The sequence below is a fragment of the Theropithecus gelada genome, chromosome 10 (assembly GCF_003255815.1).
Source record: "Theropithecus gelada isolate Dixy chromosome 10, Tgel_1.0, whole genome shotgun sequence".
Lineage (NCBI taxonomy): Eukaryota > Metazoa > Chordata > Mammalia > Primates > Cercopithecidae > Theropithecus > Theropithecus gelada.
Genome location: NC_037678.1, coordinates 18,247,950 through 18,273,444, shown reverse-complemented (window position 1 = coordinate 18,273,444; position 25,495 = coordinate 18,247,950). Strand labels below are relative to the sequence as shown.

At 40.0% G+C, this 25,495-nt stretch overlaps 1 protein-coding gene across 1 annotated transcript in view; it reads right to left on the bottom strand.

Moving 5' to 3' along the window:
- Positions 1 to 2,241: 2,241 nt before the first annotated feature.
- SLC5A4 (solute carrier family 5 member 4) overlaps positions 2,242 to 25,495 on the bottom strand; it is a 34,565-nt gene continuing 11,311 nt past the window's right edge. The window contains exons 6-15 of the mRNA XM_025400019.1: positions 22,655 to 22,760; positions 20,919 to 20,999; positions 18,526 to 18,746; positions 16,583 to 16,718; positions 14,342 to 14,449; positions 12,614 to 12,764; positions 9,111 to 9,279; positions 7,725 to 7,940; positions 4,672 to 4,774; positions 2,242 to 2,491 (exon numbers count right to left, since the gene is read on the bottom strand). Of these exons, the coding sequence (XP_025255804.1) occupies positions 2,280 to 2,491; positions 4,672 to 4,774; positions 7,725 to 7,940; positions 9,111 to 9,279; positions 12,614 to 12,764; positions 14,342 to 14,449; positions 16,583 to 16,718; positions 18,526 to 18,746; positions 20,919 to 20,999; positions 22,655 to 22,760 (1,503 nt within the window). The 3' untranslated portion in view covers positions 2,242 to 2,279. The remainder of the gene's footprint in view (positions 2,492 to 4,671; positions 4,775 to 7,724; positions 7,941 to 9,110; positions 9,280 to 12,613; positions 12,765 to 14,341; positions 14,450 to 16,582; positions 16,719 to 18,525; positions 18,747 to 20,918; positions 21,000 to 22,654; positions 22,761 to 25,495) is intronic.

Below are 25,495 nucleotides of genomic sequence, written 5' to 3'. Positions count from 1 at the left end.
TGGGTTGTCAGTGAAGAGTATTATATTTAATTCTACAGACCCAAGGGCATTGTTTGGATTTTTATAACAATATGATAGATGTGTTTCTTTAATTTTTATTATTTTTACCCAGGAAGAGACAGTCTCCAGCATGTGCTGAAAGTGCTCTCTCTTCCGTGTTTTTTTTTTTTTTGGGACGGAGTCTCACTCTGTCACCCAGGCTGGAGTGCAGTGGCATAGTCTCGGCTCACTGCAACCTCCGCCTCCTGGATTGAAACTATTCTCCTGCCTCAGTCTCCCGAGTAGCTGGGACTACAGGTGCGTGCCACCACACCCAGCTAATTTTTTTGTATTTTTAGTAGAGACAGGGTTTCACTATGTTGGCCAGGCTTGTCTTGAACTCCTGACCTTGTCATCTGCCCACCTCATCCTCCCAAAGTGCTGGGATTACAGGTGTGAGCCACTGCGCCCGGCCCTCTTCCATGCTTCTTACGTAATTTATTAAAACATATTTTAGTTTGTTGACTTGCTTACAAAAAGGTGTTTTAAACCTCTCTACAATTCTACATAGAGATAATTGTCATTCACTGTGTTAAAACAGAAATAAAGACAGAGAAATACGTATATTCAAGGATGCCAATAGGATGTTAATATCTAAAATTAGATTTTGATAATTATTGGAAAACTCTGTGAATATATTAAAATACACTGAATTATATGCTCTAAATAGATACATTTTATACTATATGAATTATATTTTAATGAAGCAGTTAAAAATCAATGGTTTGATGTTTTAGTATTTAGTGACAAATGACTTTAAGATGTAAGCAATAATTTCCAGTATATTTAAAAGATATTTACAATGGATATTTCTAGTTCACCCCCATCAACTATTAGAAAATATTTTTATTTTTTAAATCCTTGAAGTAACTGAGTGAAGGTCGCTCCACAGGAGAAGTCACTGTTGTGTAGATGAGGAGGTTACTAGGTGAGGCAGAGTTGGAAGAGGCATTCTTTTCAAATGGAAATCTCTGGAAACTTCAGAAAGCAAGTATGAGGTAGGGCAATTTGCCTGGTGTATTAGTCTATTCTCACACTGCTAATAAAGACATACCCAAGACTGGGTAATTTATACAGGAAAGAGGTTTAGTGAACCCACAGTTCAGCATGGCTGAGGATGCCTCAGGAAACTTACAATCATGGTGGAACAACACATCCTTCTTCACAAGGCGGCAAAAGAAAGAAGTGCAAAGTGAAGTGGGGGGAAGCCCCTTCTAAAACCATCAGATCTCATGAGAACTCACTATCACAGCAGCAGCAGCATGGGGATAACTGCCCTCACAATTCAATTACCTCCCACCAGATCCTTCCCACAACGCGTGGAGATTATGGGAACTACAGTCCATGATGAGAGTTGGATGGGGACACAGCCAAACCATATCACTTGGTCATTTTCATTTTAAGGCTTCACATATAAGTGAGATCCTATAGCATTTGTCTTTCTGTGTCTGGCTTATTTCACTTAGCATAATGTTCTGCAGGTTCATCCACATTGTTACAAGTGGCAGGATTTCCTTCGTTTTTATGGCTGAATAGTATTCTATTATGTATATATATAACATTCTCATCATTCATCCATCACAGCACACTTAAATTGTTTCTGTATCTTAGCTATTGTGGATAGTGCTGCAGTGAAAAGTTGAACTCATCGAAGCAGAGAGTAGATGATGGTTGCCTGGGGTGAAGAGGTAGGTAACTGGGGAAGTATTAGTCAAAGAGTACAAACCTTCACTCATAAGATGAATATATTCTGAGGGTGCAAAGGACAGCATGGTGACTATAGCTAATAATACTGTATTGTGTGCTTGCAATTTACTAAGAGTCTCTCAGTTGTTCTTACCACACACACAGAAAAGGTAAACATGTGAGGTGATAGATGTGTTAACTTGATTGTGGTTATTGTTTCAGAAGGTATACATATATCAAATCATCACATCGTACATCCTAAATATAAACTATTTTCATTTGTTTACTGTACCTCAATAAAGCCGGAAAAATAAAATTTAGACCTGTGTGCCTTGTTTACACACGTAGAGGTCACTTCACAGTTTTATATCAACTCTTAGTGACACGAAGGAACAACAAAAGCAAAATATCAAGTCTGTAGTCATCTCATTGGATAAAATTACCAACTGCTGATTTTTTTTTGCCACCCAACATACTATAAAATGAAAATCACTCAAATTATCCTTTGGTTCATTATTAAGACTTATTCATTATTCTAATGGCTCAGATACAGTTCAGGCATAGTAGCCATAAATAAAGACCACCACAGCCAGGAGGAGGATGGCGTTGATGTTCACTATTGCCCTCCACAAGGGCCTCTCAGATGTGTCTGTGAGCTTCTTTCTCAAGGCTTCCTCTTCCTCCTTGGTTAGCTTGGGTCCCTTCTGCAAACCGCAGAACAAGTCATAAGCTTTCTTGAGGCATCCACGTGATTGCTCAGGATAATCTGGAACAAAGATAAGCAAATGGTTGCAGAAGATCTAGATCACAAAAGAACTAGAAATCCTTGTCAGTGTAGTACCTATGACGGTAAAAAATGATCACAATCACCTGGGACTGTTAAGAGGAATCCCTGAGAAAATGTAGATAAATTTAATCATATAAAAACAGGCAACTTTTGCATGGCATAAAGTTCAATAAACAAAGTAAAAACAAATGACAAAATGGGGGAAACATTTGCATATTCTATTACAAAGGGTTTAATATCTTTAATATATAATGGGTTTCTAAAAGTCGGTAAGAAAAGGCTATCAACAGCTCATGTCAGCATATTAGAGAGATGAATAAACAGTTGAAAGAAAAAAGACACATGGTTCTCAAGCTCACTCAAAAAAGAGAAATTTAAACTAAACCTATACCACTTTCTCATCTATCAGTGGGAAAAATTCCGAAGTTTCACAACATACTATGCTGGTGAGTTTGCGTGGAAATTAGTAAGGGAATTAGTAGCATATTGCAAAATCATATAGGCATGAACCCTTTGACCCAACAACTAAACTCCACAAAATCTATCCCCAACTTATACTGGCAAAAATACAAAAAGACTCATATATATGGCTATCTGTTGCAGCACTAGAAAATTTAATACTTCTAAACTCGAATGTTTATAAAAATCATAAAGTAAGATTATACTTAAAAAATAAATGATAATGAAAATTATACAAATTAAAAGCTGTGAGATTTAAAACAGTATTGCTTTGAGGAAAATTTATATGGCCTTAGTTATTTATATAGAAAAGAACAATCAAAGAAAAATCAAAAGAAAAATCAAATTTCCACAGGAAATGAATGAGTTAATATTCAACTTAGTAAAAAAAAAAAAAAAAAAAAAAAAAAAGAGAGAATAAACCCAAATAATGTAAATGGAAGGGAATACAAATAAAAACAGGAAGGATGAAATAGAAAAGAAGGAAAATAATAGAAATGACAAAGCCAGACGTTAGTTCTTTGAGAAAAGTAAACTAGACAAATCTTTAGTAAGATTAAGAAAAAAGATAAATCACAAAATATACTAGAGATTGAAAGGGTAACACAACTATAGAGGCAACATAGATGGATAAGTAGACACTATGAATAACTTTATGCCAATATATTTAAAATGTGCACTAAATGGACACAATCCTAGAAATACATAATTTTCCAAAAGTGATTAATGATGAAATGGAAACTCTAAATCGTTCCATAGCCATTATATAAATTTGATCAGTAATTAAGATGTGCAACACACACACACACACACACACACACACAGAGCCCTTATGGTATTATTGGCAAAATACCAAAATTCAATGGCAACATTATTTCAATCTTATTGAAATATTTTAATAAAATGGAAAAATGGGCTAATTTCTGATTCATTCTATGATAACTCTATGATCTTAATACAAAAACCAAAAACTTAGTACAAAACCAGAAAATGATAGGCCAGTCATACTTAGGAACACTGATATAAAAAATCAAAAGGAACAGAAAGCATTGACTCTTCCTTCACTTTGAAGAAACCAAACCAAAACAGACAAAGCAATTATTGTCCAGTTTAAGACAACATATTGTGAAGTGCTAAACCTTATCTGAGGTTTAAAAAATATTAGGTAAACAAAGAGCCACAGGGATGACTTGATGGAGAAATTTTCATGAAGGAAGTGAGATTAGAACTTAGTTTTAAAGAATAAGCATTTTTTTCTCTTAGACAGGAGGTAGAAATATTTTAGGGAGCTTGGCACTTGTGGGGAAAAGTCAGAAAAGCTGTCTGCCTGGAATAGAGGGTATGTTAGAGAAAATACTGAGAAATAAAGTTGGAGAGAAGGTGGGGCTAGATGCTTATCTGCAGTCAATCAAGATTGAACACTCACTATGTAACTAGGAACAGGCGAGTCTGTAACTGATTGTCTGAGATCTCAGTAACTACGGATGGATGATGGGTGGACAAACCAATGGACAGGCAGATGAATAGACGGATTTAATAATATTGCCTTGATTTTTGGAAAGGTAAAAATTTAAAGTTTCAGTTTATCATAAATCTAACAGCCTTTTCAGAAGCTGGATTTAATGACATTAAAAGAAAACCATTAAAAAAGCCTGTGCACAGAGTTCCTACATGAAAACCAAATGTAAATCAAATATTACCTTCTTCAACACCATCATCTGTTTCTTCCTGACTTTTCTCTTCTGCATCTATATCGATTCGCTCCTCTGTACTGTTCCGAAGAACCCAGCACAGGCGGTACAGCTGAACAGGGACCATACGAAAATACATTAGTAATAGGCAAATGTTTGCAATAACATAATACAACGGTACCTATGTTTATTGTCTGGTTTTTTAAAAAGTCAAACCACACAGGAGAATATAGATTGCAAAGAAAAGGCCTCCTACCACAGTCACTCACCAAAACACACTAATCATTTAAAAAATTTTTTTCTGTTTTTAATTCTTCTGGTTGCTGTTCAGAACCTCAAATGATATACTTAAAAGTACCTACTTCTGAATTTGTAATTTCAGCAAAGTTGAAGATTTAGCTAACCTACACTATACGCCAGTTTCACTCATTGTCCTTAACATCCAACAGTTATTAGCCACATCATTATTTCATCATTATTTCATTCAGTTTATCTAGTCTTTGCTTTTATAACTTTCAAACTATCTTCTTAAATTCATTTCTGGATTCATCACGTTTGGCTGGTATCTATGTGCTATTTTTGAATTCCAGTTGCAATTAGTATGCTTACACACCCCTTTTCCTAACCCACCTCCAAACTGCTGTCAGCTATACCATCATTTTAAACTATTATGCTTTATATAATTTTTATTATTTTCTGTAAATATATTAAGATTTCCATAGTTAGTCTGTATGTTGATTTAAGCATTTGAAAATAAATAGAATTGATGCTGTATGTACCGATTGAACACAAGAAGTAAATATCAGCCCTGGGTCATTCTAAGGAAATTGCTCTAAGTATCAATGGCTTTTTTCTGTTTGTTTCTTTTTAATAAGATGGAGTTTCTATCTTGTTGCCCAACTGGAGTGCAATGGTGCAATCTTGGCTCACTGCAACCTCCGCCTCCTGGGCTCAAGCAATTCTCCTGCCCCAGCCTCCCAAGTAGCTGGGATTACTAAAGGTGGACTGCCAGCATGCCTGGCTTATCTTTGTATTTTTAGTAGAGATGGGGTTTCACTATGTTTTTGACCAGGCTGGTCTCCAACTCCTGACCTCAGATGATCCAACCACCTTGGCCTCCCAAAGTGCTGGGATGACAGGCGTGAGCCACTGTGCCCGGCCTATCAATGGGTTTTAAACCTTTATAATCGATCATATTCTAAGTTATGCCTCATTTTAATTTGGCTCATGACTTTCTTGTACAAATTTACTAGAATTTGTAATTGGTTTTATTTGTTCTTGACATATGCCTTCACCTTCTCAATAAGATTCCTAATCATATCTTCATAAGCTCTTATTCACAGGATTTCTTGTACTAGATCCACTTTCTTTGTTAAAAACTCTCTTCTTGGGAGTCCTTCAACTTCTTTTTAACTTGCATAGCGTAATTACTAGTTTTGCTGAAAGACTATCATCCTGGGACATCTCATTTTTGCACTGTTAGGCTAGATTCACAACAGTTTTCATGACTTTCTCTGAAATAACCATGATATTTATCAAGTCTATTTTGAAAGTTAAACCTTGCAGCATATTAATGAAACAGAAACATAAATCAGAAAAATGATCTCACTTGGTCCTTCAGACAATATTTTTTTCCTAAAAATTTTTTCCTAAAAAAATGTTTCCTAAAAAAAAAATTGGTTATTTCTATCAGCAAGTAAGAATTTAACATATATATTTATTGAAAAACTGTGTTTTCTAGTGTTCTTTCATCTAACTCAATATTCAGCATAAATATTTAGTTAGGAATTTCAGTGACATGTCCTTGGTAAAACATTTTGAACTGTGCTTATTTCAGGTTTTCCATCCACACATAATCTACTGGCCACTTCTCAGGAAAATACATAAAGAAGCATTGCTTCAAAAATTATGAGTGATACATTCAAAATATATAAAAGCTACACATATTTAGTCATAAATTCAAACAATTCAAACAATATTAGTATATAAGCAGTATTTATATTTTAAAAACAATTAATTAATATTTGCCAGGCCCCTATAGTGTCTCCCCACTCCCTGAAATGCCTCTTGTTGAAAATCTTAGGTGGATATGCTCTAAGATTTTTTTTTGTACACGTAGACAAACATCTATATGCCTACATGTGTTTTATTTCAGAAAGTGCTATTATACATTATATTATTCTGCATATATTTTTCCACTTAATCATATTATGAACATTTTTTTCAAAGCAAATAATAGAGCTCCCTCGTGTTTCTAAACAGCTGTATAACGTTCAATGCACTGTGTTTGTGTGCTCATTCCTTTTATGATGAAATCTGGATTTTCTCCCAGCTATTTGAAAACTTTTGCAGAGAAAATCCTTATACACATTTTTCCTACTTGAACAAGTATTTATACACAATAAATTCCTAAAACTGGGATTGCTGATTCATAAGTATTCGTAAGTATTTATCCATAAATACTACCCAGTTGCTCTACTATCAATTATAAAATCTATGTACTTTCCAACAGTTTTGGACTGTGAGAATTTTCCCACAATGCTAATATTAACCACTAACATTAAATATCATTCATATTTAACATTTTTGCTAAATTGAAAGGCAAAAATGCATCTCATTATTCTATTCTTTCTTTTCCTGCCCCCTGGTACCTTGTACTTTCCCCTCATCTCTGTGCCAGTCAGTGTTCGTGCTGTATATGAAATCCTGTTGGCCCAAACAGGCACAGCCCAGATGACAGCCCTGCTGTGAAATCTTTCCCAGTGTCTTTGGAAACACCAATTATTCTCTTCCTGGTGTCCTATGACAATGCTGTAGATTGACTTACCAACTACACTGTGAAATTTACAAGATATAATGTCCATTTTCTAATCCCTTACTTTTTAATTCACTGTGATTTGCATAAACTAAGTGCAAACTTTTCTTTATTTCAATGACTGAATGAAAATCTTAGGGTTCTTCTAGCTCTAGAGGTACAGTAAATACATTTCCTGGAACTCATACACTAAAAGGTAAATAACTCTTATTTTAAAATTAGCATATATCCATTACTCATCACTCACATGTACATCAGGAATGGGTTTTGTTAAGAGGGAAATTCCCAGGACGACCAGCATGGACCCAAAAAAGAGAATGATGGAAAAGTAGAGATAGTGCACTCCACAGATAATCTTGGGACAGTTACTGGTAGCCAAGCAACTCGGTGTTCCATAAACAAACTCTGTTATCATACGAATGAGGCCCATCGCAAGTCCGACCATTAGACCCCAGAATGCTCCCTGCAAAAGAAGCAAGAAGAAAATCAGAATGTTTAGAAAATATGAGAAGCTTATTCAAGTAAGTCATAATTATAATCCTGCCTGCTTTCTCAGTTAAGGACCCACAAATGGCTAACCCTGGGCACAAGGTTACCGAAGTAGAGAAAATTGCAAATACCCGTGCTTGTTAGTTGGATGCTGCTTTCCATGGTCCTGAACTGTATATACCACTGCACCGTTGTTGATTCTCCAATACCAGGACACTACTGTCTACACTGACCCAAGCTGAAGTTTTCCTTGACTTTTGTTTCACAGTTAGATCAAAACACTTGTGATTTATTTGATAAAATAAGCAGAAGTATCAATTATGTTACACAATTTCCAGAGCTGGTATTAGGTAGTTTTGACAGTTCTGTGAAGCTCTTGATAATTTATTTCTGTGAGGAGTTGATGGGGATGGAAACATGTGTCTGTTCCTCTGGTCAAGATGTTATGCTTTACAAAAACAGTATTGCATGGAGACTAATGGTATGAGCTTTGGATGGAAGAAGATCTAAGCCTGAACACCAAGATCCCACTTACTAATACTAAGTAACACGTGGAAAGCACATAGATACTAACCCCTCTGCGCCTGTTCCTCATCTGAAAATCATAATAGTAAGGCTAGTACTAAGGAAACATGTAAAGATTAAGGGTACATGATGCCCAATAATCAATTACTTACATATATCAAAATAGCAATGAACACATTTTGAATTCTTACTAGTGTGGTAGGTTTTCTTCTAAGAATTTCACATATTTTATCTCACTTAATCCTCACAACAATCCCATAGGATAGGTGCTATCATTATCTTCATTTTAAAGAGACTCAAGTAATTTGCTTAGGATCACAATGCGATTAGGTGGTATAGCCATGATTGGGCCCTGGCAGTCTGCCTCCCAAACATGTTCCTCAACTCTGCACCGTGTATGTATGTAATACTTTGTAATAAACACATAAAGACTGTACTATGAATGTGCGCTATATTTTTATACTTTAGTAAGGATCAGGAATTGTGGCTGACCTCAACTAAAATTAAGATGGGCCATGACTTGCGTAAATAGGGTAGAAAGAATGTATTTTGATACCCCAGTGAAATAAACAATTTTTTCTCACTCCAGCAGGGAAATTTTTTTCCAGTTTTCATTTACCTGTTCATTGACTCTTTTACAGAAGATGGCAAGCACATAGACAGCTGCAATTGGAGGTCCAAGGTAGCTAGAAATTGATTCTGTGTAATGGATTAGCTGTCCATTTTGAGACACTTGTACCAATGGGACCCACACAATGCTCACAACAGTTAATAGAAGAACAAATATCCTGAGAAGAAAACAACATAATTTAAACATTAAATAAAAGCACTATAGGTACTTCCACTGTGCTTTAGTTCTAGAGTTCATTCTTGTTGCCATTCATTGATTTTCCAAACAAAATCAAGCTCCTTGACCATACATAAACCCATGCTGTGCTTAATGGTGATCTTTTAGTAAAATGCCATAAAACAATTGCCTGTCTATAATCAATCATAATAGCTTCATCTATGAGATTAAATATCTATTCATAAAAAGTTAAAATATCAGCGATTAATAACTCCAACACACTATATGTAGTATATCAATTGGAAATAAGTACCACACTATTTCTATTAACCAGCAATTATTTGTACAATAAAGAAAGCAGACTTCCATTTTTTGTTCTTTTCCTAGCTTGCAGGGAACAAAGTTGATTTGCATAGGTTAGAATGGAAACAGCCTCCATCTCAGAATGTTGAGTAAATCGGCAAGAAATGCTAACTTGTGCATTTTACTACTTGAGTACTTCAGCAGATAAAAAGCGTGTTAAAGGCTCCTGTTGTCCAGGGAGCATGACTTCTTCACCTTTCCAAACTCCAGCGTTGTCTGTGCTTGTTGTAAGTAATTTACTTGGTGAGTAAATGAACCAACATAATTTACTAGAATGTGCATAAAAGGCCATTCATCTCTCTTTGCTCACATGAAATAGAGAAGCAGTTGTGGGGTGGAGGAAAGAACAAGTATTTGGGCATTTAAAGGAGACATTTGTCTCCTTTAAATGTTACAAAATCACTGCATCCTTGCAACAACTAAATGTGATAAACTATGGGAAGTCTTAGCATAATGCCTAAACCATAGTAAGGATTCAATAAATTACACTTACTGTTGGTATTTATTTTTTATCACCATTGGAAGGCAAATCACGTGCTTTCCCAACTCAGTCAGTTACAGTTTCCTATCACATGTAGAATAAAATCCTGTCTTGTTATGACTTCAATGGCCCTGCATGACCTCGCCTCCAGGCACCTTTCTGACCTTGCTCTTCACTCTCCCACTGGCTTCTCATGGACGAACCTCACTCCTGGTTGTTCTCAAACATACCACATACGTGACTGTAGGAGGAAAGCAGCCCTCATTGTTCCTTCCCCAAGAGCACCAGGGGGTTCACTCCCACACTTCCTGCAGGCTCTGCTCAGACACCACCCCCTCAGAGAGGACTCCCTGAGCACCTGGATGAGGTTGCGTCCATCCTTTCTTCCTGCTTTGTCTTTCTAGCGCCTCTGGTCACCTGAGGTAGCACACCTTTATTATCTATCTTCCTGACAAAGGCATACATTCCATGAGGCAGGAATTTTAAAAGCATATGTGTTTTTTCTTATTTGTGTTTTGTGAGATAGTAGGCATTTGATAACACAGAGAGAGAGGGGAAAAGAACAAGTCATTGTTTTATCATTGAGACTTAAGGAGGATGTGTGTCCAAGATCATATACCTATTAGTGGGACGACTGCATCTTGGGCCTCCTGAACACCAACCAGTACTTTCTCTACTACAGGTATGCTCCTGCCTTCCTGTACTCCCTCTCCTACAGCATTTGTCCAGAGTCAAGCTCTGGGCCAAGTGAGACCTTTGGGTTTTCCCCAAGTGTTTAATTTGCTAAAGTTATTGTTACTGTCAACAACAAAGGACAGTCTTTTAAATAGTTGGTCAGTTTCTCTTGATACCAATTTCTTTGAAAAGACTAGACAAATTCTGATATCTGACTACAGCGGAACATCACAGAGAAAGAAAATGATTATACTACAACTACACATAGCAACACGGTTGAATGTTGCAAACATAACATGAGCAAAATAAGCCATATTTCAGCAGCTGGCAGTGGCTCACGCCTGTAATCCCAGGACTTTGGGAGGCCGAGGTGGGCGGATCACGAGGTCAAGAGATCAAGATCATCTGGCCAACATGGTGAAACTCCGTCTCTACTAAAAGTACAAAAATTAGCCTGGCATGGTGGTGGGTGCCTGTAGTCCCAGCTACTCAGGAGGCCGAGGCAGGAGAATCGCTTGAACTTGGGAGGCAGAGTTGCAGTGAGCCAAGATCGTGCCACTGCACTCCAGCTTGGTGACAGAGGAAGACTCTGTCTTAAAAAAAAAACACATCGTATTTCAAGGGATACAAATGCAATTATTCTACTTATAATAGCATGAAGTTGGAAAAGACTAAGCTATAGCGTCACAAGTCACAGTGGTTAGCTTTGGAATGATGTAGACCAAGACGAACTTCTGGGTGCTGGCAATTTCCATGTCTTGACTTGATTGATGGTTACATGGGTCCTCATTTTGTGACGCATCTCTGAGCTGTGCATCCATGTTTTAACTGTTTTCTTTATGTGTGCTGTACTTTGATTTTTAAAACATTTTACAAAATGCTACGACAGGCCAGGGGCAGTGGCTCACACCTGTAATCCCAGCACTTTGGGAGGCCGAGGAGAATGGATCACCCAAGGTCAGTATTTGGGACCAGCCTGGCCAACACTGTGAATCCCTATCTCTACTAAAAATACAACAAATTAGCTGGGCATGGCGGCGGGCACCTGTAATCCCAGTTACTCAGGAGGCTGAGGCAGGAGAATCGCTTGAACCTGGGAGGCAGCAGTTGCAGTGAGTTGGGAGTGTGCCATTGCACTCCAGCCTGGGCAAAAAGAGTGAAACTCTGTCAAAAAAAAAAAAAAAAAAAAAAGCCATGATAATATAGGGTCTTCTCGAAAATTGTGAAGGGGAAGGAGGACATTCTGGTATCCATTTTTTCCTCATTTCCTTCCATCTCACTCCCACTATCTTCAAGGCCCCCAGGCTGCTCAGGGTCTCCTGGGTTGACTTAACTCTCCAAGCATCCTCTTGGAATTAGTCTCTTCCCTGCTCCTTTGTAACACAGCCCAATCATTCATGAATATGACTGATAAAGTCCTCTGTCTTCATGTGTAGAAGACGTAATCTGTTACCTCCATGTGATATACACAGAAACTGCTAGAGACAATGCATTCACCTATCAGAGTAGGTGGGAATTTTACACCCCATTAAAATACTGGTGGAGTTTTGTGAAGATGTGGATAGGGGGGTGATGTGAGGAGGGGAAGAAATAAGAGCCATTCAGAAGCATTTGAAAGACCGAAAAAGTGATTATTTCATTTAAAGGTATGGTTCAAATTTTTGTATCTGGAAAGTGATCACTTGAATTCGATGTACTCCAATGTCTCGTCCCCGTATCCAGATGCTAGGATTACTTTCACCAAAGTCAAAGGCAAGGGAACTCTAGTTCACTTCTACGTCTGCACTTCTCCAGAGGATTCTAGGTGGGAACTCACCGTCCAGCTATCAGGATCTCTTTCTCCGACGCTCGCTTTCGCACCTTGGTGTAGAGGTCAATAGCGAAGAGGGTGCTGGCGCTGTTGAAGATGGAGGTCAGGGAGCTTATGAGAGAGGCCAGCATGACCGAAAGCATCAAGCCTCGCAGTCCTGGAGCCGGGAGAGGGTACAAGCACTGGTTAGTGGCTGGACAGCGCCTTGCTAAACCAGAGAGCGTTGAAAGGTAAAAGCACCATCCGGAACATTGGTTAACTGATGTCCTTATCAATACACATCAGCATGTGGAGTTTCCTGCATATTTTCCTGGTCACCTGAGAATAATCCAGTATAAATAAGTCAGGCACAGAAAGACAAAACATCACATGTTCTCACTTACTTGTATCGTCTAAAAATCAAAAACAATTGAACTCATGGATATAGAGAGCAGAAGGATGGTTACCAGAGGCTGGGAAGGGTAGTGGGGGACTAGGGGTGGTGGCGGGGATGGTTAATGGGTACAAAAAAGAGAGAAAGAATGAATAAGACCTACTGTTTGATAGCAAAGCAGGGTAACCATAATCAGTAATAAGTAAATTGTACATTTTAAAATAACTTAAAGAGTGTAATTGAATTGTTTGTAACTCAAAAAATAAATGCTTGAGGGGACAGATTAAAGCAAAAAGAATTTTAGCCCTAAACATGAACTTAGAGATCATCTACTGGAACCTAGTTTTAGAAGAGAGGAAACAACATCACACTATCTTTCTTTGGGTAGGGGCTGTTGGCTTCCTGAAGACTTAAGAGAACTGGAGAGGAAGAAGTCCAGTAGGCGGTTCTGCTAAACAAGTCTTTGGAGGGGCAAAGCCAAGAGTTTTGAGCCATGATGGGAACTTCATCCTCCAGTTCCCTCTGCCCATTAGTAATGGCCCTAAGCCTCCTAGGACAGAGTGTGTGTGGATGGGGAGTATGTGGTGTCATGATTGTGGGCCCTGGTCCCTTCCTCCCTCCTGTGTGTCAGGGTGGAGGAAGGTGGAAGAAGTGTAGCCAACTCTTGAGGGGTACGGGATCACCTGGTCAAGTCCTGAGCTCTGTACCCTGCTCCATTTCTGTTCACCACAGCAATGATCACCTTCTGGCATCCTAATAATTTATGTATTTCCTATGTGGTTTATTTTCTATCTCACACTACTAGATTTTGAGTTCCAAGAGGTAGGGGACTTTGTGCCTATTTCACTGATGTTTTGTTAGCACCAAAGCAGTGCCTGGCACTCAGTAGGCACTCAATAAATAGTTGCAGATTAAATAGATTGAGATCTATTATTTGGTTATCACTAGCCCCAAAAATGCCCTCCAAAAAGAAGGATAAATAGTTTATTCTATTTGGTTTATTTGGTTATCACTAGCCCCCAAAAAGCAGAAAAAATAGTTTACCTCTAGGTCTCGTGTTTACAAGTTTATGACTATGCAACTCTTTTATTGACAAATGGATCATTTAATTTGTTCTTGGCTGCCTCAGAAAACAGTCTTGAATCTGAAGGAGTAAGAATTCTTCTAACAGTAGTTGTACCCGGTTCATCTCTGAAATGTTCAGGCCTAGCACAGAGCTGGTAGCCTGTGGAAGGTGCTCAAGAAATGTCTGATGAGTTGGATTGAATTAATGGAAGGTACAAGAATTGCACCATAACCCTTCCACGAGACCCATCTGTAAACAGGGCTCTGGGGCTGTCCCAGCAGGGACATTTTCCTACCTTGGGGCATCAGTTCCAGCACCATCGTTGGGTATGCATAGTTAGTGCAGCCAACATCAACGCCACAGTGTTTCACGCATTCAGAAGGTACCACACATGCTACCTTATCTGAGGAAGAATTCAGAAGTGAGTCCAGTGAGGCCAAAATAGGCAAAACCAACAACCATTAAACAAAGAGAAAAGTTGTAAGATCATAAAGAAGGAAAGATATTTGCCTGGAAACTGAAGATTCAACTTTGAACTCCATACCACAGATCTGGCCCCTCTATTCCCAAAACACAACCCTAAGTATCTCATCCCTGTAGCCCCCTTACACTGACCAATGGGACAGGGGCTCTCTTGGGACGTGGCCTAGCAAGAGCATTTGAGCAAAGAGAGGGAGTGGACCCCATCCTCTGGGAAAACAGCAAAAGAAGTCATTCTTCCAGGAACACAGAACTCAAGAGATTGACAACAATAGCAACGGGAAGTTAGGTCCTGAGTGCAGTCACATTTAGCCTAGTATCTTTCACCTGCATCTAAGAAGAGGTGACACTTGTGATGGTCAGTTGGGTGACTGTCCCATGTGTCATGATGCCTCACCTCTGTGGCAGTTGCACAATACCTTGTTGGTTTTTTGTTTTTGCTTAAACGACATTATGACAACAGACAGGGAGGCTTGATAAAGAATCACCCAGAAGGCCGGGCGCGGTGGCTCAAGCCTGTAATCCCAGCACTTTGGGAGGCCGAGACGGGCGGATCACGAGGTCAGGAGATCGAGACCATCCTGGCTAACATGGTGAAACCCCGTCTCTACTAAAAAATACAAAAAACTAGCCGGGCGCGGTGGCGGGCTCCTGTAGTCCCAGCTACTCGGGAGGCTGAGGCAGGAGAATGGCAGGATCCCGGGAGGCGGAGCTTGCAGTGAGCTGAGATCCGGCCACTGCACTCCAGCCTGAGCGGCAGAGCGAGACTCCGTCTCAAAAAAAAAAAAAAAAAAGAATCACCCAGAAAAATAACACCTCAGCACATTAGCTTCTTTTCACTACTTCCTAATCCTTTTCTATACAGAAATGTCTTTTTTGTAAAACTATGGTAGTTGTTGAGACATTATTTTTCAAGTTTCTTTTTACACTTAGCATCCTAACCTCAGCATTTTCCCAAGTTTTGAGATAGTCTTCAGTCTCCTGTTTTCATTTTTCCATAAAGGAGGTGCACAGTAATTTCTTTGGCCATTCCCCACTAGTTAGATACCTACGCTTATTTTTTTTTTTTTTGAAGAGATGGGATCTCACTTTGTCACCCAAGCTGTAGTGCAATGGTGCAATCATAGTTCACTGTAGCCTTGAACTCCTGGGCTCAAGCAATCCTCCCGCCTCAGCCTCCCAAGCAGCTGAGACTATAGGAACACACCATCATGCCTAGCTACTTTATCTTATTATTTAGAGATGGGATCTTGCTGTATTGCTCAGGCTGGTCTCAAAGTCCTGGGCCTCAAGCGATTCTCCTGCCTCAGCCTCCCAAGTAGGTGAGATTATAGGCATGAATATTCTTTACCCTTATAAAGAATATTACAAAGCTGCAATAAGAAGGATGCTGGTCCCTTGATGTTCACTTAACAATATTTCAGTGAAATCAACTGATGCCCAGTTGAGAAAACATGACGTGGATTTAGTGTTATCTGATGGATTACCCCGATAAAAATGATTCCTCGATAAGTCAAGAAAGATTTGGTTATATTCTCTTCACTTTTCATAATAAAGGAAGTTGAATTCAACACTAGCAGTTACTCTCAGCTGACTCAGAAATTTACATATCCTCAAACAGCCTGATTCCAAAGCAGTGAAAACTGATTCAGTTCTCCAGTTTTCTCAGAGGGACCAAGACCTTCTCAGTCAGAGATGTCACCAAACTCAGACGGTACAGCTCACTCGACTCAAATTAACCCAATCCTACCTCATCCTGCAGTGTCGTTTTGCCATATTCTCTGGACTTCCTTAAATCTAAGCAACTCATGAAGACAGAACTCACAGACTCAAATGTCTATGAGACAGGCAGATGGTATGAAAAGCATAAAGGAACAGAGCATCCAATATGCCACATTTTCCTGCCTTTGACCGCTGTGCAGGCTGTGCCCTCCACCTGGAATTCTGCTTTTACTTCCATCCAGAATGGATTTTCTCAAAGCTTTATGACATTTTAAGAACACTTCTCAGAATACAAGCATAAAGAAAAGAGAGAACATACAGATTCAGGGCTTACCTGTGTACAGGATGCGGCTGATCATCCCCGGCATCACCATGAGGAACATGGGCAGCAGCTTCAGGTAAGCACACATGATGCAAGCAGCCTTCACGTGAGACATGTCCTTGCCACTCAGGCAGCGCTGCACGATGACCTGCCGGGAGAACATGACACACTCATGAAACAACCAGAGGATGATTTCCAAGGCAGCGAGTGTCTCTTTCCAGAGTTTAATGTTGCAATAAGAAATGATGTGGACCAGTATACCAAAGAGCTATCTGCACTCCTATGTTCACTGCAGCACTATTCACAAGAGCCAGCATGTGGAATCAGCCTGAGTGTCCATCAGCGGATGAATGGATTAGGAAAATGTGCATAATACACAATGCAAAACCATTCAGCCGCACACAACAATGAAGCCCTGTCATTTGCAGCAACACGGATGGAACTGGAGGTCATTACGCTAAGTGAAATAAGCCAGGCACAGAAAGACAAATATCACACATTCCCCACTCATTCTCACTTCCTGAGGCCTAGCTCAGGAAGATACTGAAGGCTTGGATTTGCCCCGAAAGACGGAATAAACGAAGAAAGAAGACAACTGGCGGTACTGGAAAAAGGAGAAATAACCTGAGTAGGGCAAAAATGAATTCCCAAAGATGACAGTGAAGGGGTCATTGGATAAGTTAGTTGGGCACCAGAGGGAGTGCTGCCAGACTGTGAGAGGGCAAAAGACTCTAGGAGAACCTTTCATTCAATGAGTACTAATTAGCAAGAAAATTCAAAATGAAAAATTAAGAATTGGCCAGGTGCGGTGGCTCACACCTGTAAGTGCAGCACTTTGGGAGGCTGAGACAGAAGGATTGCTGGAGTCCAGGAGTTTGAGACATAGTGAGACCCTGTCTCTATTCAAAAAATAATGTTTTTTAAAAAAGAAAGAAAACAAGACTTAAAATTATTAATTCCAGGAACAACAACAACAAAAAAAGCTAAGGAAAAGTCAGGCAGTATAATCACATGGTTCAGCTGTGAATTACATTCGGGTAGTCACAAAAATGGTGGCACCGAATGCTGATCTCTCCAAAATTGTGATTGACAGCTATTGGGAGGATGGGGGAACAGGTGTGCTTGCATGGGGCTGGGAAGGGAAAGTTGAAAGACAGCTAAACTCTCATCCTTCATCATAGGGAAGCCAACAATAAAATCCTAAAACTAACAGGGAGCAACACAAGCATTTATCTGAATCACTTGGAGATCAAGTTAATGAGCAGATTCCAATTCAAAGGGTCTAGATAGGGTTATAGGGTCTGAGAGCATTTATTCCTAGTGAGCTCCAAGGTGATGTCCATGTTGATGGCTCACAGACTGCACACTGAGCACAAGGATTTAGGGAACAGAAATAAATGCCAAAACACTTACTTAAAAGAGCTGAAAGCATTTGCCTCTGAAGGACAAGAAATAGAGTAGAAAGCAGGGTACCGTGCAGCTGTTTTTAAATAACAAGTTTTGTAGAAGTGTTTGACTCTTTAAGCTGGATGTGGTGGCTCATCCCTGTAATCCCAGCACTTTGAGACGCCGAGGTGGGCAGATCACCTGAGGTCAGGTGTTTGAGACCAGCCTGGCCAACATGGTGAAACCCCGTCTCTACTGAAAATACAAAAGTTAGCCGGGCATGGTGGTGTGCACCTGTAATCCCAGCTACTCGGGAGGCTGAGGCAGGAGAATCACCTGAACCCGGGAGGTGGAGGTTGCAGTGAGTTGAGATCATGCCACTGCACTCCAGCCTGTGTGACAGAGTGAGACTCCATCTAAAAAAACACAAAAAACAAAAACGAAGAAGTATTTGACTCTTTAAACGATGTGTGTGCAAAATGGAAACTAAATGTTTTTCTATGAGACAAGAACAACAAACACATGTACACACACAGACACACACACAGACACACACACACACACTTCACCTGATTTGTGCACCAGTACCACAAAGCTGTAATGGGCATTCCAAATATAATTCCGGGCCATGGAATGTCCCCAGTCACAGGATCTCGGAAGATGTGGAAGGAGTCCTCCCGAGGTGTGTAGCAGCTGGCACTGATTGTCAAGTTGTCCCCCTCGACTACGGACGGGATGGCATTCATGTACTTCTCGGTAAAGCTCTCGTAACCTCCAACTTCGTTAAATGCTAAAAAGGCATCAGAGTAAAACGAGATGTCTTACTGAAATCTAAGACATCCAATGTTTATGATGACTACTTTTTGGTGGAGGTACACAATCACCTCCCATCAGCCCAGTCCAATCCTCAGTCACCCTCTCCCAGGTCCATGTCTTTCTGGTACCTCCACTGGCACTGGCTATGCTACCAGATTGACTTTCACGAAGTACAGAAAGCAAATAACTCTGACTTGTCTTCCTATATTGCTCTTTGAAATTTTGAGTTAGTGTCTCTTTTAAGGTAAAAACGAAGCTGTTATCCAACAGGCCGGCACTGATATCTCAGAACCATTTAGAGCATAAGCAAACTGGAAGGTGAACTAACAAAGTGAGCCCCATGAAATTATCCATCAGAAAGCCCCAGCTCCTCTGAAAAGATCAGGAGGCAAAGGCCTCTCTTCTTGACCCAGAGCTTGGCTCTTTTGATCTTACTTGCAATCTGGTTTTCTGGTGCAACACTATATTTTGCCTGTTACAATAAAAAAAATTGGAAAGATAAGAAGCAGAAATTGGGGGTGGCAGGTTAGACGTGACAAGGGAAAATGATGAGACTCAGCCTGTTCGGGTCTGGAAAGGCTAGTCAGGTGCAGAAGAGAATTGTGGTTGCTCTTAAAAAGCTGAGCCCAGGCATCTGGGGTAGCTTAGTATAGCTTTAAATGATGAAAAATTCATCAGAGTATTATACAATTGTAGGGTTGAGTTAACATTAATCTACTTCATTATTTAGCTGAAGGACTACTATGTGCCAAACACTGTGCTAGGATCATGTACAAAATAAATGTGCAAGGCAGGAACTTAGCCGAGTGGAGGATACAGACAATACAAGGAAGTTGCTTTGATTAGATAAATATGGATTGTAACAAAAATACATAGGAGACTCTAAGAGATGAGAGTTCCCCTCTTCATCCTAAAGATGGCAGAATTGAGGTTTAGAGACCTAATGCCAGGGAGTGCATCACTGAGGCCAGAAACCAAGGCACCATGAACAAGAACAGCACAGAAGTTCTGGATAACTGAATAGAAAGTACACAAAGAATTGGTGCTAACGACTAGCCTCTGGAGTGGCACTGTGCAACAGAAACATTCTGCAGTGATAGAACTGCCCTGTATCCATGCCGTCCAGTACGGCTAGTTTTCCTATGCAAAGATAAATACCATAATAAGAGAAAACAAATATTGGCAAGCTGTAAATTAGGTCAATATTGCTTGATGGCAATGAACTGAATGATACTAATAAGTGAGCATTATTAAGAAAACTCCAACCTGTATTTGTGTATTGTCACAATGCAATAGATTTCCATCCAAAATAGTCATAATGAGGTTACGGATGTTTTGGATGAAAATCCACTACAATACATTGTTTGAGTACACAAACATAGGTTGTGTATTCTATGTCTGTGTATGATTCAGTTGAACTAATATTCAGTTCTCAAATTTTTTCCTACTATTTAATCCTTCATTTCATAAAAATTCTATGTAAATGAAAGGTTTCTAGGCTTTGAATCTAATGTACAAATACTTCTGTAAAATTATCAACCCACTGCTACTGATTTTGTCTGTCCTTCACACAAAGAAATTAAGGTTAAATGAGATAACTTACCTAAGCAATAATTTTTTTTTTTTTTGAGATGGAGTCTCGCTCTGTCGCCCAGGCTGGAGTGCAGTGGCCGGATCTCAGCTCACTGCAGGCACTGCCTCCTGGGTTTATGCCATTCTCCTGCCTCAGCCTCCCGAGTAGCTGGGACTACAGGTGCCCGCCACCTCGCCTGGCTAGTTTTTCGTATTTTTTAGTACAGATGGGGTTTCACCGTGTTAGCCAGGATGGTCTCGATCTCCTGACCTCGTGATCCGCCTGTCTCGGCCTCCCAAAGTGCTGGGATTACAGGCTTGAGCCACCGTGCCCGGCCAGCAATAATTTTTAAAAGAAAGTAATGTTCTTTTCCCCACCATCCATTTCCTTATGCTGAGATAATAAAGCAAGAAAGAAGTCAGGCAGATATTTCAGTGATGGGGATTATATAAATGACGGGAAAGTGTGACGAGATGAAACTGGAAGGCATCCCAATAAGGAGCAGACAGACTGAACAGAAACAAGCCCCGTCACTTCCGGCCCCTGGGCACTGCACGCAGGGTCATCACTTACCAAACCCCATGAGAATAAAAGAGCCAATCAGCATGATGATGGTCTGGAGGGTGTCTGTGTAAATCACCGAGGCCAACCCCCCTGGTGAGAGAAAGAAAAGAACCAGGGCATTTTATCCATGTGTCCCCATGTATTTGCCTTCACCACTGGGTTCTCCTCCACCCAGAACCCTGGAAATGACCCAGTAGAAGACATCAAAAGCTCCTAGGTGAGCCACAAGCTTGTCCTGACATCATAATCTCCTCAGCACTGGTTCTCCTACTTCCCTTGCTTTGCCCTGATTCGAAGTTTCTATGAATTACAGTGAAGTTTCATCTTTCTGTGAGTTTTTGAATATTAAGCAGGGGAAAAGGCAGCACTTTAATACCATGAAAGTTTCTCTTAACAATCCCTCAATTTACAGCCATTCAGCACAGTGCACCTGCTCTAAAATATCTAGCGAAACCACTTTTGCTCTAGTGCTGGAACGTATTATTGTTTCATTAATTCAGTACCAGATATAGTTACCGTGTTTTGTGTTTTGCTGTAGTGTTGAACAACAAAAAATCCCAAACCCAGCTTATTTTTCAAGTCTAGACTAACTAAGCTGTCAGTCTAGTTAGTCACCAGCACCTGCAACAAGATATTCCCTTTATGAGAGTGTCATGAGAAAATAAGATGAATCCTGAACACAGAATACTCATGCCCTTATCGCTCCCTTATTCGGAAACACATGCTCTGTGGAAGTTGTCTGTACCAAAATAGAGACACTTATGTCGAACCCTAACAAAATGGGGCTGGGAGGTCACGCAGGTAGGGCCCTCATACACCTATGCCGGTAACAGGAACTGTTGGAAGACATTATTATGAAGACTGTCTCCTAGCAACAGCCAGTACCACCAATGAACAAACACCAGCACCTGCAAGAAGCAGGTGAAACAATCATCTTTGTTTCAGAACAGCTTACGTGGGCTCTCCCTCTCTGTCTTTAAAAGCCTCCCCTTTGCCCCAACCCCCTTGGAAGTCCTATGGTCTGCCATAGGACATGTATCCTGGTTTGCAATCCCTCACTATTGCCCAAAGAAACTCCTCATTTTGGAGAGTTGGTCTCTCTGTCGCTTATTTTAGGTTGACAGTTCAAATGCACGGAAATGGCCCCAAAACTGTTTTGACTGTTCTAGCTGGTATTTTTCCTTACGTCTTCCAACTCAGCTGGTATACTTTAATTTTTATGTTAGTATGCATGAGAAGCATATCAACATACCTGGTTCATGAGAGCCTGCTTGGACTATTGTCACACATCGTCTCCTGCCAGCAACCCACTGCTCTAGTTCTCCTCTCTCAACTGCACCATTCACGGCCAACGCCATGCCCTGGCATCCTGTGTTCATCTGAACCTCACCTTTCATTTGCTAGTCTCCTATCTGAGCTGCTATTTCCTCCCAACCGTCTGTGTGGATGATATGCTAAATTCTAAGTGCCAGTCTGGGTACCAAACACATAGCTGAACCAAATGACCCGTTTCCCACCCCATCCCCCACATAATTCCCTTCCATCAAGATGCTCACTTCTAATATCAAGGATTCTGTGTTCTATGCTCTAGTTGTGTTTCTGGTGCTGTGCTTGACTCTGATAGTGGGAATGAAATGGTGCCTTTACCTCGGCAGCGACAAGGCTAACACTAAGAATGCTAATTGCAGGTTGGGGTGGGATCAGCAAAAGACAGTCCGAGTGAGCAAAATATCCAACATACTCACCAGTGATGGTGTAAACAGCAGTCATAGCCAAGAGGATGAAGATTGCCAGGTAAAGGTCCAATCCCAAGGCCAGCTTGATGAATATAGCTCCAGCAAACATGTCTGACTAAAAAGGGAACAGTCAGGATGAGAAAGAAACATGCATTTGAGGCCACTGGTTTCTCTGCCCCAATGTCCACTCTTCTTAACCCTTCTTTTTCTGATAGACTCCTACTTATCCTTCAAGAATCCACTGGGATGGCCCCAGAGTAATACCTTCCATAAAGCCTCAAAAATGATTTTCACTGTCTTCACTCTCTCCTATATTCTCATAGAAGTTAGTTCTTTGCTCAATTGAGGTGCTTATTACATGAGGTGACATGTCCTGAGAACTTTTTCTGTGCCATGAGGCTTAGAGAGGCTGAGTAATTGCTTATAGGAAGCTCCTCAACTGTGATGGAGTATTTAGAAATATATCTTCTCCTTGAGCCGGGAGTTTGAGGCTGCAGTGAGCGGTAATTGGATAGAAAGTATGTACCAAGCGGCCGGGCGCGGTGGCTCAAGCCTGTAATCCCAGTACTTTGGGAGACTGAGGCGGGCGGATCACGAGATCAGGAGATCAAGACCATCCTGGCTAACACGGTGAAACCCTGTCTCTACTAAAATTACAAAAAATGGGCCGGGCATGGTGGCCGGGGGCTTGTAGTCCCAGCTACTCGGGAGGCTGAGGCAGGAGAATGGCATGAACCCGGGAGGCGGAGCTTGCAGTGAGCCGAGATCGCACCACTGCACTCCAGCCTGGGCGACAGAGCGAGACTCCGTCTCAAAAAAAGAAAGAAAGAAAGAAAGAAAGAGAGTATGTACCAAAATAGAATACAACCAAAGAACATTGTTTCATATATATTCCAAATATATATGTGCTACAATGATTGAAAATTGGTTTGAATTGGGGGGTCAGTTATGATTATTTTTGAAATTGAGGGGAAAATGTAGAATTAATTTAGATTATGCAGACTGTGCTGTAAAAGCATGATGCTGGCTGGAATTCAATTAATTACATGTGTCTCTGACCCTCCTAGGGCCCTTAGGTCTAACCATAAAAAAGGGAGATTATGATCAACTTAGAAATCTCTCTAAGGCAAACATATTTCAGTGGGAAGTACATTTTCCTATCTACAATATTTGGCTCAGCATAATTAACATGAATAATTTAGGACAATTTCCTGCTAGTTATTATATGTGTGTGTATATATATATATAACTAATAAGATATATGTTCTTAAAATTAGTATTCTTGTTTGCCAATGAGGATTTTTATAATTATCTGTTCGTTTTAATTTTCCTAAAATTATTAACAGAACTGAGTCCGTTTTTAAGAGACGAATTGGGTAACATTTTTTTCTCTGTTCTGGAAAAACTTAAGCTGCCAATGGATCATCTCTTCCTTGAAACCTTGACAGAATCCACCCCTACTCTTCTCCATGTCCCCAAACTACCTGTCAGGTAGGCATTATTGTCATCATTTTACATCGGAGAAAACGGAGGCTTAGGGAATTTGTTCTGGATCACCCAGATAGAAAGTGGTAAGCTCAGGATTTAAACCTGTGTGGTGTGACTCAGAAGCTTACATGGTTAAGCACTTTGTTATACTGCTATCTGGAATTTTACTTAGTGAAATATGTGGGGAACACTTAGAGAAGTATAGACAAATTATTCTAGGAAGATGGTGAATGTGGCAGCTCTGTCTCAAAAAAAAAAAAAAGTATCAAATAACTGCCTATAATAATATTGGTAAACCAATGATAAATAGGAATTAATCAGTCCAATATCAGTAATAGATAAACAGAGAAGGGAAGACTCCTGCCCTCAGTAGCCTGCTGAATGCTGGCTGGGAACTACGGAAGGAGTGCTAGAGTTGGAAAATTATTATTTGGCAACCATCATAGTAAAGATTGGATCTGATAAGAATCATTTATGCATGTTAAATCTAGTGGAAAAATTTGAAGAGGAACTGGATATTTCAATGGTTTAAAGCAACTATCACAGACCGTTTATTGGTTACAGGGGAAAATAAAACAGTAATTCTATAGTGGAGAAATTGGGCAATACTTGACCAGGTGATTAAAATTAACATCACCATTGAGGAACAGATGGGCACTGAATACTTCTAGACAGGACGCTTTTAGTAGGATATATCACTTATGCAGTATTCCAGCCAAGAAGAATGCATAACCTGAATCCAACCACGAAGAAATATCAGGCAAATCCAAAATAAAGATTGTCATATTAAGAAGGGTGGAGTAGGGACTCTATCCTTCAAAATGTCAGTGTCATCAAAGACAGAAACGGGATATGGAAATATTCCAGAAGAAAGGAGGCTGAAGACCTTTGGCAACTGAATGTGGCACCTAACCCTAGACTGCATCGTGCACTGGAGAAGAAAAGATGATAAAAAGGATATTACTGGGTCAACTGACAAAGTTGGAATATAAATGGTAGATTAGTGTATCCATGTTATGTTTACTCGAGTTGATAATTCCACTGTGGTTTTGCAAGAAATTATCCCTACTCCTAGGAATAACGATATACAGAGAAGGCTTAGTTTAAAAACACCATCATTTTACAACTGCCACAGTAAAGACTGGATCAGGTAAAAATCACTGGATCAGGTAGAATCATCAATGAGTGTTAAATCTGGGGGAAAATTTACATTGAAATTTTTGGGGTTAAAGGGCAATGATATATATAACAACCTCAAATAGTTAAAAACATATGAGAGACACTTTGGGAGGCTGAGCAGGGTGGATCATTTGAGGTCAGGAGTTCGAGACCAGCCTGGCCAACATGGTGAAACCCCATCTC